This window comes from Trachymyrmex septentrionalis, unplaced genomic scaffold (assembly GCF_001594115.1).
Source record: "Trachymyrmex septentrionalis isolate Tsep2-gDNA-1 unplaced genomic scaffold, Tsep1.0 scaffold171, whole genome shotgun sequence".
NCBI classification, from domain to species: Eukaryota; Metazoa; Arthropoda; class Insecta; order Hymenoptera; family Formicidae; genus Trachymyrmex; species Trachymyrmex septentrionalis.
The window spans coordinates 219,722-232,682 of NW_017304876.1; the positions used below are offsets into that span (position 1 = coordinate 219,722).

The 12,961-nt window shown below is 36.0% G+C and overlaps 1 protein-coding gene across 6 annotated transcripts in view; it reads right to left on the minus strand.

Moving 5' to 3' along the window:
- Positions 1-261: 261 nt before the first annotated feature.
- Positions 262-12,961, minus strand: part of LOC108746461 (protein purity of essence) — a 24,625-nt gene continuing 11,925 nt past the window's right edge. For 4 of the 6 annotated variants that reach the window (XM_018483253.1, XM_018483252.1, XM_018483254.1 and 1 more), the window contains 26 exons: positions 12,653-12,854; positions 12,391-12,580; positions 11,941-12,324; positions 11,328-11,785; positions 11,116-11,229; positions 10,782-10,994; positions 9,260-9,436; positions 8,981-9,155; positions 8,744-8,894; positions 8,233-8,461; positions 7,999-8,148; positions 7,616-7,918; positions 7,304-7,530; positions 5,413-7,180; positions 5,165-5,326; positions 4,361-4,985; positions 4,082-4,272; positions 3,826-4,002; positions 3,274-3,690; positions 2,809-3,204; positions 2,594-2,728; positions 2,170-2,511; positions 1,506-1,960; positions 1,036-1,360; positions 797-956; positions 558-622 (listed from right to left, as the gene is read on the minus strand). In XM_018483253.1, coding sequence (XP_018338755.1) covers positions 558-622; positions 797-956; positions 1,036-1,360; positions 1,506-1,960; positions 2,170-2,511; positions 2,594-2,728; positions 2,809-3,204; positions 3,274-3,690; positions 3,826-4,002; positions 4,082-4,272; positions 4,361-4,985; positions 5,165-5,326; positions 5,413-7,180; positions 7,304-7,530; positions 7,616-7,918; positions 7,999-8,148; positions 8,233-8,461; positions 8,744-8,894; positions 8,981-9,155; positions 9,260-9,436; positions 10,782-10,994; positions 11,116-11,229; positions 11,328-11,785; positions 11,941-12,324; positions 12,391-12,580; positions 12,653-12,854 — 8,191 coding nt within the window. Of the gene's footprint in view, positions 623-796; positions 957-1,035; positions 1,361-1,505; positions 1,961-2,169; positions 2,512-2,593; positions 2,729-2,808; positions 3,205-3,273; positions 3,691-3,825; positions 4,003-4,081; positions 4,273-4,360; positions 4,986-5,164; positions 5,327-5,412; positions 7,181-7,303; positions 7,531-7,615; positions 7,919-7,998; positions 8,149-8,232; positions 8,462-8,743; positions 8,895-8,980; positions 9,156-9,259; positions 9,437-10,781; positions 10,995-11,115; positions 11,230-11,327; positions 11,786-11,940; positions 12,325-12,390; positions 12,581-12,652; positions 12,855-12,961 lie in introns of all 6 variants that reach the window. The other 2 variants (XM_018483250.1, XM_018483255.1) reach the window with 2 other exon arrangements.

Consider the following 12,961-nt stretch of genomic DNA (forward strand, 5'->3'; position numbering starts at 1 on the left):
GAAGAAACATTTATACAAAAATGATCGTGCGTTGTCCGATCGTATACCATTCCTATACAATGTATCGTAACAGTATTTGCTATTATATTAATGGTAGTAAACAGAAAAAACTGTTAATACAAAGTTGTATCTTATTTTTTATCGACTTACTTACCCCATCTTTATCCCAATGATTCCTAAAGAAAAAAATGTGAGATGATATCAATGGTAATAAATAATCTTGAAAGATCATATATATTTAAACACTTTTATTAAGTCGCATTTTATTAAAGCATAAGTTCTTTTCATATACACATTGTCTACAAATAATGATTTATAGCAATAAAGAATGATTTATAATAATCTATCTCTCATCACACATGTATAACGCAATGTACACCCTAAACAGTTCCGTATTGGGTATGTTGAATTAATTTTTGATATAGAACACGAAAATCTTTTCGATAGAAAAGTCTTGAAAAGGATTATTATATCGATCGGATGAGAGAACAGAAAAGAAAACCAATTCGCTGGTAACAATAATGCAGTAAGCTACACAGTGAGAATTTCCAGTATCTTCAAGCAAGGCGTCGCAAGACATCAGTAATGTATGCAGAAGAATTTCTTATATCTTCTAATAAGCCTGCAATGTGACATGTTTACATTTTAATCGGATCAAAGAAAGACGAATCATTGAAAGATTTAATACAAAAATTAAGTCTATAAGGTCCTTATAAATCCTTTGATTTCAAAAAAATAACTTTAAAAATTTAATTTGTTACTGAATTCTTCGATTTCTTACATTTACAAAACTTACCAACAATATCGCAAAATTCCTCGAATGATGTGCACGGCAACAATTCATCGCGATATGACGAAAGCACACGTTCCGAAGCTTTTAGCATGGCTTCGTCATTATGCCTGATGTATTCAGCCAGAACCGAAGGCCACTGGTCATCGGATAAAACATTTACTTTCTGTAAACGTAGAAAACATGATTTAGGCAAATAGACGCAACTGCTATACGTAATTAATAATTATTAAAATCATTCGAACCTTAAAGAAGTTTGCATAAATAGAATCCACTAGACCGAAGAAGATTAGAATATTTTTGTAAATAGGGTAATCCTTGGCGCTTGGTTCCATAATAGTCTTTGTAGTGGCTGAAGGGGACACGTAACGTTGATGTGCAAGGACAAGTAATCGATTGAGATGTGTAAGTCTATGAGATTTCCAACGAGCAGGTGTAAGTAGAAGAAGCGAAAGTGTGCACTGATACAATGGACCCTCTGCTTCGTAACAATTATCGAGCCATGCCGAACCTGGCGATACTTCTAGATAAGTCATTAGAGCTTTATCCTCTCTGGTTGCTGATCGCGTTCTATGAAAATAAATATCAAAAAACTTGTAGTATTAGTAATATAACTTTTGTATTAATCTCCTGTTCTTTTCATTTCCAATTTTGTGATCGTTGAACCTTCTTTTTCTTTATTATAATTTCTAATACGTTATCAAAATATACTTACGTATTAACGACATACAGAGCCATGTGTATTAAATATGGCACTATGTGCATATTTGATTGAGGACCTCCACCACCGGTATCTTCATGGAAACTCTTCTCCTGAGCAAATCGCAGAAGAAGCAGCTTCAGATCATGAACGGTCGATGAGTAAGATATATCACGATGACTAGTGCATTCTTGTAGGTATGTATTGTGCCTAGCTAAACAACTGGCAAATGCAGACTCTGGAACTTGTGGACCCCACAACGGCAGCAATCCGTTACATTTAGTATTAGCGTTCTGTAACGCCGCGCTTTCCCACTCGTCTCTAGCGCGTGCTAAACGTACCGCAGACATATGGCAATCAACATGGACCACGTTGAAATGCGTGACAGTCGTATAGCCTACAGTTTTTCGTTGCTTTGTCTCAAATTCTTCTACGTTGCAACGCTTCGTGAATGTATAAACACCTAACACCTGTAGCAAAATAATAACAAAGAACATAATCATTAAATAAGATAATAAAGGAAATATACAAAAAGATATTTAACGCCTTTAATAATATAAATTACATAATGCTGATATATTATCGTTGATAAAAATCGATTCCAAATTTCTAAAATATAGCATAAATGTTCACATGATCCCAATTCTAAAATATGTGTAACAGAATAAAAGATATATACCATATTTGGTTTAAATTTGTATCCTTCGCGACAGATGACACAGATCAGTCCAGTCTCATCGCCCAGGTCTTCCATCTGCTGAAGAATCGTTCCGCTAGCGGTGACTTGACCCTTATCGTTAGTTTGCATGCCAAGTGCGCCCAATTGTCTCTCACGCATTGCCATAGCTAAGCGTTTCTTCTCGCTGCGAGTGTGTTGACGAGCTTCTTCAATGAGTTCGGCTACTCGTTTATTAGTACATAATGCTTCCAACAAATTCTCTGCTAGTGAGCCAACATGTTCATTTGAAGACACTTGCTCTAGTCGATGGATGATGCTAATAGTTATTTGCGAGACAGTCAACTACAACAAAATAAAAGAACAATAAATTATATCAATGTCATTCATTAATAAAAAAATTAACAAGACAAAATATCTGTATTACCTGAGTCGGCTCATGATCTGTAGCTAACCCAGTGAGGAATCGTAGAATGTATTTTAGAGCTGGTTTGGATATAAATTCCTTCAATTCATCACTATCTGTGCGTAACAACGTGGGTTTAACGCATGGGGCATGTACCTGTAAAAATGTAGAAAAATATAATTAACCGTATAACATATTCTTATACTTATCTCGTATTTATATCGTTTTATACTCACGGTGATGTACTCAAAGGCATCTTTCACTATGCCCATACTTATGATATAATCTTTCAGTGTATTTCCAATGGCATTTCGTTCAATGCCTTGAGTGAGTATGCAGAACAGTTCTAACTTCTGCTCGTCCTCAGGCGTGTGCTCAAAATCGAATTTGTAAAAGTTTAATACAGGTTTGAAGTAATCACACAGGAGTGCCATTTTTTCTTTATTGCCGTAAGTCAACGCCGCCAAGACTCTCGCAAGGTGTGCGAGTACGCTAGCACTTTGCCTAACTGCCGTGGACTGTGTGCAGGATAGGAGGGCCTTAATATGTTCAGGTCCACCGAGAGTGCGCGAAAATGCTTCAAATGCGCTGAATGGTTGTGATGCTGCATTCGCTAATATCGTTTCCATAATCTACAATCAAACATTCACGTATTATTTATAGCGGTAAATAAAAATTATCTTCTTTGTCATTATACTTACGTCCAATAATTGCTCAGTAATTTTCGCTTGAGAATTTTCCGACTCTGTGGCAAGACAACGTTGGAGAACGTCCAAAAATACGGTTACTGCTCCTAATTCAGGTTTGCTTAGAACTTCTTGGTTTTTCTTGACCTTTACGCACAATCTGAATAATTTCAATAACACTTGAAGAAGAGGTCTCGCGCGATTTACGTCGTGTATTGCCGCCAATCTGTCCAGCATAACTTGGAGGCCGCCGCAGTCTGCAAGTACATTAGCCATTTTGTAAACTTCCTCATTGTTCACCTCCTGCTCGCTACTGGCGTTCAAAGTTTCGACAAATTCTTCAGTTGCGTCTCCAAGCAGGCCACGCATACGATATATTACCCGCATGGCATCACATTCGCCGCCTTCTAGCACCCAAATCTTCTTATAAACCTGGAAAAGAAAATATTATGATCTCTCATGTAAATACAATTCTCTTTAATTAACTATTTGTGTAAAGACAAAAATAAATATAATGTAAATATTTCAAGATAAATTTTACATGTTTGCCAAAAACTATATTCTTACCTCCTTAACAGGAAGATCCAGACTAATAATTTTGTTATTGACGAGAAGTTCCATTCCGTTATCATCTTCTAAAAGTGCAACTAACTCGCAATCTTGACAAATCTTATTTTTTACATCTCTCATAAGTGGACCAAGGCCGGGTTCTAAGCTGCTATAAGGATTTCCTAACATTCTTCCCTACAAAAGTATAAAAAAAATATAAATATTCTCTACATAAATATAAAGATTTTATTTGGAAATGGACACGTGGACTCACTTGTAAAAAATCTTCCTGTTGTGGATCCTTCTCAAGCGTTAAGAAGAATTCTCCGATATCATTTTCCTCCGGATAAATAATCGAACACAATCTTTCAAATATGAATACTGGAGTACGAACATCTTGAGGATTCTGCTTTTGTATCGTTTCAACGCAAATTGCCATGAATGCCTTAGTTTCCTCTTCGGTGCCTAATACACAAGATAAATATTTCTTTCTCGTATACATGAGCAAAGATTATTGAAAACATCTAAATGCAGAAAACTTCAAGATTATTACCAGTAGTCATTTCTTCTAGAAGTTCTAACAGCTTCTCTTGTGTATCATCAATTAGTCTAGTGCGCTGAACAACGAGTCTCCTAAGTGATAAGTAACCGTTTAACACTGCACCAACTAGTCGGCCCTTATATTGCTGCTTGATATTTTCCTGTTCCAAGAAAGTTGCCAAAAGTTCCGTAAGCATCTTCAATGAGTATCCTTGAGCAAGATCGCTAGTTAAAGTAGTCTCCTCCAGTCTGTGTAATTCTTCTATTTCTCGGGTCAAGAGTTCCGCCAACAAAGTCATTACACCACGTATTGCCAAGAATTGCTTCCAAGGCGACTGTCTAATTAAACTTTGATATAATGTGAGAAATTCGGTGCTACTCTCGCCAGCGGTACGTAGCTCTTCCAAATAACATGTCAACAAAACCAGAACCTCCTTCTTCCTCTCTATGCCTTGGCAAAGGCTCTCGATCATGTTACACGCTACTTGGCGTGCCAGACGAGAACTAGGATTGAAGAGAACTTCCTTCAACCAAGCTCCGTCGGACAGTTTTAGCGGTTGAACGCCTTGATGCCTCATGCAACGCTGATGCCACCTGTGCCCGTATTTTTCCATCAGGTACAACACGTGAGCCTCCTCCTGAAATAAAGAATCAATGAAAAGAAATAAACAATAAATCAAAATATTTTCAAAATATTTCTATTATCTTTTCATGATAAAATCATATATGTAATTGAATAATATAATAATTACGACTTCATAATTATTTTATTTTCATTGATTGAAACGTTAATTTAGTTGCTTTACTTTGCACCAACCTTTTTAAGAGATTTAGCTGTAGATGATTCCGTCTTCTTAGCTGGCATACGGCGAAGCCATTCGGAATATGAATGTTTGGGATCGCCGCTGATCCATTTTCCCACATCAATACTAACGTCTTCCGGTGGGTGTACAGTTGCCAGAGACTCGATGGTTTTATCCTAAAATTACGTGAAAAATTACATGAAAAAATATACATTATACGCATTACAAAGAAAAAAAGATACATGCTAAATTGAATGCTTACTTTATTTTTCTTCGATACCGGTTGATCTGGTTTGATAAGGCCTTGCAAAATTTTCAGACACGGCAATATGATACTTTCCATTACGACGGGACTTTTTGATTCTTTACAAGCCATCAAAAATAGCTGCATTACGCATCGCAATTTCTGTTCCCAACATGAGTCCTCTTTTTGCACGAGTGCTGCGAGAAGAGCCATTTCATGTCGTACGGCGACCGAAAGATTAGGGGTAGCAACTCGTCCGCGAAGTGTCAACGTGATTCGATTAGTTAGAAGCGAGCATATCTCTTTGGTCGATTGTGCGTTATCCCTTGTGACAAGGCACAACAATTGTCGGACATCCTCTTGCATTTGTACTGTACCCTTTCGCAAATTGTGCTCCACGAGCTCTTGGATTAATCCTTGTTTGCACAAAACATCTCTGGCTACACTTTTAGTAGCTAATGCGCGTAAGAGTATCAAGCAGTGTTCCGTTGCAGCGGATGCACATCCGTAACAACGTCCGACCGGCGAAACTATAGTTTCGTCTTTTATGACATCGTTTGCACTGGACCCACTATATGACGACTGCGAACTACTCTGACCACGTTGATTTCTGTCATACGCAACAAGCTCTCTGCGACAGGCTAGAACGCGTTGGATAATTTTACTCAGCTCCTCAAAAGAGGTCTTGCACTCACCGCAATATCTTTGAGCGAGTAGCTGGATCGCTCTATTCACCTGAGTACTGCCCGATACCTGTATACCGTCTTCTAATCCTCGATCCAAACGATGCTCGGATATTTTAACAAGAAGCATTTCCAATGTAGGTTTATTGGATATCAAAGTTTTATATACTCGGTCTGCCTTCTCTAGTAAAGTATTAATGGTTGCCACCGTCTTCTTTCGATCGTCGTCATTTTCTATGGGATCAACGGCGCAGCACGGTCTGCCAGTCAGGGTGTAATCGAACTTTGCGTATTTGCAGAATCCGCAAGCGTGACATAAGAACGGATCTTTTTCATCATAATTAATCGCTCGACATTTATGGCACTGGAATACGTTTTCGCCGCAATTCGCGCATATACCAGGATTTGCCGGTACACTAGCGGAACATCGCGGGCACTGCAACGTCTCGGATGAGGCTTGAATATTCTCGTAGAAATCGGCATACTCGATCATGAGATTACAAGCGACTATTGGCAGCGGAAATTCCATTTTGACCTCCGTCTGCCCCTGGGCAAGTGTAATCTTTTTCGCCTTGTGCCACATGGCCGGTTTATTCTTCAATTCTACGACAGCCTGCACTGACCGATTGTTGTAGTACACATTGATAGTACGAACCATTTTCGTTCTCTTCAGATCGCCTATGCGGAGAGTAATGCGACTGATGGTATGACTGCCGACTAGTTTCACAATCTGTGTCGTCGTTGTAAATTTGGAATCTACTTTAATTGACGACAGCTTGATTGTTGCCATCGGTACTTCTGGATTATTACATACAAGACAAGGTTCACTCTCCAAATAATAGCCGTCTAATTCAACAAACTGTGCCAAATTTACGTAAAGATTCGCGTTAGGATGTCGCGCAAGTAACTGATTCTGCGCATGTAAAACAGCAACTGCCTGCTCCATATACGTGTGCATCTTCTTTCCAGCATGCGGCGTTTTCAAACAGAAATAACCAAGTAAATCAACAAATTGTGCTGCCTTTCTGCCATAAGCTGGGACTAGAGGCCACAAACGCCATAACAGATCCAGCAAAACTTCTTGATCTGTTGGTCCACAATTTCTAAAATTTTAAAAATACTTGTTTTAATACTTTTTCTTGCAACATTATATCCCGTATTTTTCATATTTACATCTATTTCACTTCTTTTGTTCTATAATTAAATTTTGTAATAAGATAACTTACTTGTAAATTGCTAAGATAAGAGAATGCGCTTGTAAACGAACATTCGTATTATTTGTTTCAAGAAGGAAAGTTTGTATAAACTTCATCAGCAATGTGGGATGCACTTGCTTTTGAATTTGCTCGACTAAAGTCAAACATTGCGCTTCTTCGAATTTAGCCTCCGTATCGGAATCTTCCGATTTTTCCCGTTCACGCCTCTCTTTCGTACCAGTCGTTGATTTTGATTCCTAATTTAAATTAACAAATATTAAAAAAACACTCGTACAATACGATCGTATAATTTAATATACGAAATCTTTACATTATATTTACCTTTGATTTAACATCCTTCGTTTCTTTAGACTTGTTATTTGAACAAATAGCACATTGCAACAACTGAAGCACTGTAGGACTTACGCCTTCGTCCAAAAGTGTCGAAATAGCGAAGAGATACGACAAAACTGTATTCTGTTTTAAACAAAACCGTTGCCAGTTTCCTGTACGACTAGTAGCAATCTCAACGCAACATTTAAGGTGTTCAATCAATTCCACCAAGGAGTCGTATGGTAAATTGATAGAATGCGGACGAGCGTGCGGCGGATCGTAGCCACCGGTAGTACAACACTGTTGCACGGACTAGCAACAAGAATAATAATTCAACCTTGGTTTACGATATTATTTTTGTTTAATATAAAAGTATTATATAATAAAATTACCTGCACATGAGATATGAGAGCGTGAAGATCCCGTAATTGCCTGTATTTTTCCTTATTGCCGCATATAAAGAGTAACAATTTACGTACTTGTCGTCTGACGAATGGCGTTTGATACGACATCATGTATTCACAAAGATAGAAGTACCATGGCTGCATAAATTAAAAACAATTAATCGTTTATCTTTGCAAATAAGGAAAAAACTACTATTAAAGCAAAAAGCTATTGGCAATTACCTGTTCAAATGCAGGTTGTACTATGGTACTTTCTGCATATTTATGTACTTGATACGGCAATCGTAGTACCATTTCCGTCAATAATTGAGGATAAGGTTCGAATACATCGCCGGCATGACCTTTAACGTATTGTCTCAAGAAGAATGGTGACATATCCGGAGGCGATGTGGTAAGATGTTCTTTGAGTAATTGACCTCCGATCATAGTACCAGACTCCTCTGTATTAGTACTAATAAACAGAATATATTCGTGAAATTAAGATAATACATGGTTACTTTTATTATTAGACTTGTCATATATAAAACTCAGTTGAATTTCGATGTTTCGATTTTAAAAGATTGATTGAAAAGTAGTGAATAAAGGAGCATGAAATAAATAGTAACCCGTCTCAAAGACCCATATTTTGATAAGATTATAACTGATATACATGAAATATTGGCATCAATATCATAAATTATAACTATTGATAATACAAAGACATTCATATCATATCAAATTGAAGTAAACTTACGTTTTCCAATAATCAAGTAAAGCCTGTAACAACGTTAGACAATAGTCGATAATACCAGCTTTACTCAATATTGCAGCAGTAGTTTGTGACACAAAGTTCGGATTATCCGAAGGAGTCTTTGCCGCGTATTTCGAACGAGACATAAGCACGCCTGAGAAAATAATAATAAAGTAATAGTAATATGTATAGCGTACATTGATATAAGCTTATAATAAAGATAAATAATTATTTACTTACTTAGTAAACGCATGATAACCAAATGAACTTCCCTCTTATTACTACGTTCGCATATATTGTTTGTATCAGGTTTATCCATCTCCAATTCTTTCACAAGCATTTGTAACAAACGTTCTACGCATGCTTTGTCTCTTTCATCTTGACCGTCAAGATCAGCAGTCAACATTAATACAACCTAATGGAAAATAAAAGCTTTGATACTATTTTTCGTTAATAAATAAAAGCTTTGATACTAATTTTCCTGATTACAAGTAACTTGTAATATTATAATAACTATACCTGCATAAATGGAATGGCAAGAACTCCTCGGACATTTATTAGATTGGGCACAAATTGTGTAAATCTGTCCAACAATGAAAGTCGTATAGCATGTAATTTCACAGTAATTTCGCCAGTTGTATCACTTTCCTGCTCAACGCCTTGCTCTTGCTCGGTACCTTCTTCTTGCTCAGTGGTCTAATATGGGATGACACACAATAATGTATAAATATAAAATATATTTGTACCATTCATTTGAATGGTTTCTCAAGTCAGAATTTCTGGAATTTCATTGTCAGTTTTAGACAGAACCAATAAAATAATAGATGCATTCAAATAATACATTCTAAATGTAAGAAAATTCACAAAAAAAGATATTATTAATGTATGTGCGATGGATTATATAGTCATAGTTCTTTTAATAAAAAGATGACTAATACACTATTAGAATTCCAAATGAAATTACTTAAACTTCGAAGTCTCAACAGAATGCAATTTATTTTTATTTTCGGTAAAATTTTTTTATTTATTTTAAAATATTTTTAGTTCCTATAATTGTCTATATGCAATTCCAATCTCTCACTTAAAAAATTCAGAATCTTTTATAAAGCCAATGGGATGCATATGTTACATTTTATATTCCATTCAGACTTCGACGATTAAAGGGATTCAACGAAGTCTTATAGCACGTTATTAAAAATGTTTAATGAAATTTTTTCAATCGCACGATTTTTTTAAATTACATTTTTGTGGCAGTGTGGGTTAAAGGCAACTTTTGAGAACGGAGGCTCAAAATTTTAATTAATCATCAATGATTTAATAAAATAAGATATGACAAAAATTTTTTTCGTAAAATTCACTTTCAATATATTAACTTTTAATTTTTATTAATTGTCTCTCTTTTACGACAATTGTAATTACATTAATAAATTTGATCTAATTTTTTATTTAAAAAAAAATGCAATGTGTTATGCATCATTTTTAATTGTGAAGTTAACTTTGACAATTTAATTTAAAATCAATAACAATAATATAACCACTTTCCAAAAATTTTATGATTAATTTACATATGTAACATATATAATGATGTAACATAATCTTCAAGTAAAACTCGTGAATTTGATGGTAAAACTTCGATGATATACACATATGTAAATGATCTTTAAATATTATTCTTCATAAATCAAGTTTAAAATCATATATATGTGAAAAGATTTCAGATAATTCAAATTACCGGTAGAGATTTCATAAAAACTTCAAACAACTTTTTTGAAATTGGTCATAAAAATTGAATTATTAGAATCTCAAAGTCAACTAAATACCACAGAATAGACTAGGATGTATCAGTTTCAATAACAATGATAAATAATATGATGAGATAAAACAAGAAAGAAAAATTATATCATAAAAGAAGACAAAAGAAAGTTTCTATATATAAAATATATTAATATGTCGAATGCGTCCAGTCACTGTCGCTGTTTCTTTTGCTTTCAAGAACATATATAAGTCTGCAATGTAAAGTTCTTGAATACACGGAACTTACAGTGAAAGTTGTAGGTACATCTAGAGTATTAGTTTCAGAGCGTGGCGCTTGATTGACTCCAATTCCAATCGGAGGCATAGCACTGTCGGGAGCATTGTCTCCGTACGCGGAGCTCCTGCCAGAAACATTATGCTCTCCTGTCATGCTGTCAACGGCGCTGCCTCCACTATCGCTTCCACCGCTCTCGCTACCCTTGCTACCACCACTACCACCCTAACATAAAATGTGTCCCAAGCGTTACTATAATATGTGCAAATGCTAAGACTCTGTTGATCCACATCCGCATATTTTCGAATAAACCAAGACAGAATATATACGCTAAGATGTAACTTACCTGTTCGGCGGGCGACGTTCGAAGGGTACTACCATCAGTAGCAGCGGTTGATCCCTCATCATCGGAACCACCTGCAGAAGCGGTCGTGTCAGAATAATGTCCACCTTCTTGAGCCTAATTAGAAAAAAGCAGAGTCAACAATTATTAAAAGTGAAATATATAAATATCAAATACACCAGACAATTTATACACTTGATGTGGAAAAACATTACCTGAGCAGCGTTCGATACTTGAACCAATCCCTGCGCAGCTAAATTTTGCAAGCTTTGCAGTGTGGAACCGCTTAGATTTTGGAGGCTCTGTATACCTTGCAAATTAGGGAAGCCTTGTTGGAATCCTTGCCGCAATGCTTGCAAATCAGCGGCTCCTCCTTCGTGATCTTGTAAACTGAGGGCTATCGCGAGCTCTACCATCGCTTCATCGTCAGCGTCTGGCGGCATATCAAGCAACTGTGGGAAATTACCCGCACCAAGCAACGCTTCTAACGGATGATTAACCACTCTTGCGGCAGCCGAATTTTGATTGCCTTCGGCGCCGAGCATGACTGCCACTCTGTCCACTGCCTCGACAGCTTCAATGTCAAACTGTTGTTCCACATCGCGCTCCACTGCATCTTGAGATGCTTGCGATGGAACAGATGCGGATTTTTCTTCGGTTTCTGCAACTACACCTACAAAAATACCGATAACAATAAAAATAAATAATAAAAACAAATAATAAAATACATAGTCAATTTACTAAATCTTTATTAAAAAATTATATAAAATTTTCTTTATAATTCTAAAACAATTCTAAGAGATTTTCTAAAATATTTCCATTTTATACCTGGAGTACTGCAGTTGGGAGGACTCGGTATATACACTCTCCTGCGTCTATATCTAGGTCTCAATACTCTGATTATCGCATGCTTAGCGCTAAAACTAATAGTAGTATCTGAAGATAGTAATAATTGCAGATACAATTTAGCAGCTATCGCGGTATTATTTTCAACGTCGCATATCGTGAAAGCATGAATTATCTCCACAATTGCGTGAACCGTTCCCTCAGTGTGCGTAAGACCTGGCATGACTACTGGAGCAAGTGCCATATTCTTGGGATACGCCATGTGTAGAGACCACAGTATTTCCATTAACTGGATGACCAGATGTTGATTTACGTCGGTCTTCGTATTTGAACGAGCTTCTAAACGGTCTTTTTCGAAAACGGGTACTAGAAATTATTTCAACATTATGCATTTGTTTATTTAACATAACATCACTAATTTATAATACATACCAGTGCTTTCATCAATTGATTTATTTGCATATTGTTCAGCAAATTTTGCGAGATTGTGTGGGCGAGAAACAGCAATAGCACGAACAATAAGTACAAGTCTGTAAAAGTTCTCCGCATCTATATCTGCAGGATCATTTGCTTCTCTCATTGATTTTAAAGACTCAAGTACATGTGATAACAATGCATGATCCTAAAAAGTGCGTAAAAAAATGTGACATATGTAATTATTGAAATTATTAATAAATGATTAATCGTTGTATACCTTGTGAAAATGATAAGCCTGTTTAGTGCCGTGAAGAGCAGCTAACAAAGCTGTTGTATGGATTTGTACTGATGGTGGAGTAGGTAATATTAATAATCGCGATGCAACATCGATAGCTGTGGCTTTTAATGAAGTTTTGTTGTCATCATGGGAGGATAAGATAAATGAAGATTCCAAGACTTCAAGAATGCTGGATATCATCCTGTAAATTTTTTAAAAAATTATATATTAATAAAATTATTAAATTATTAAAAACTGTTATTTACAATTGTAATAAATGCTATATTTACTAATTAATTTTCTTGTTAT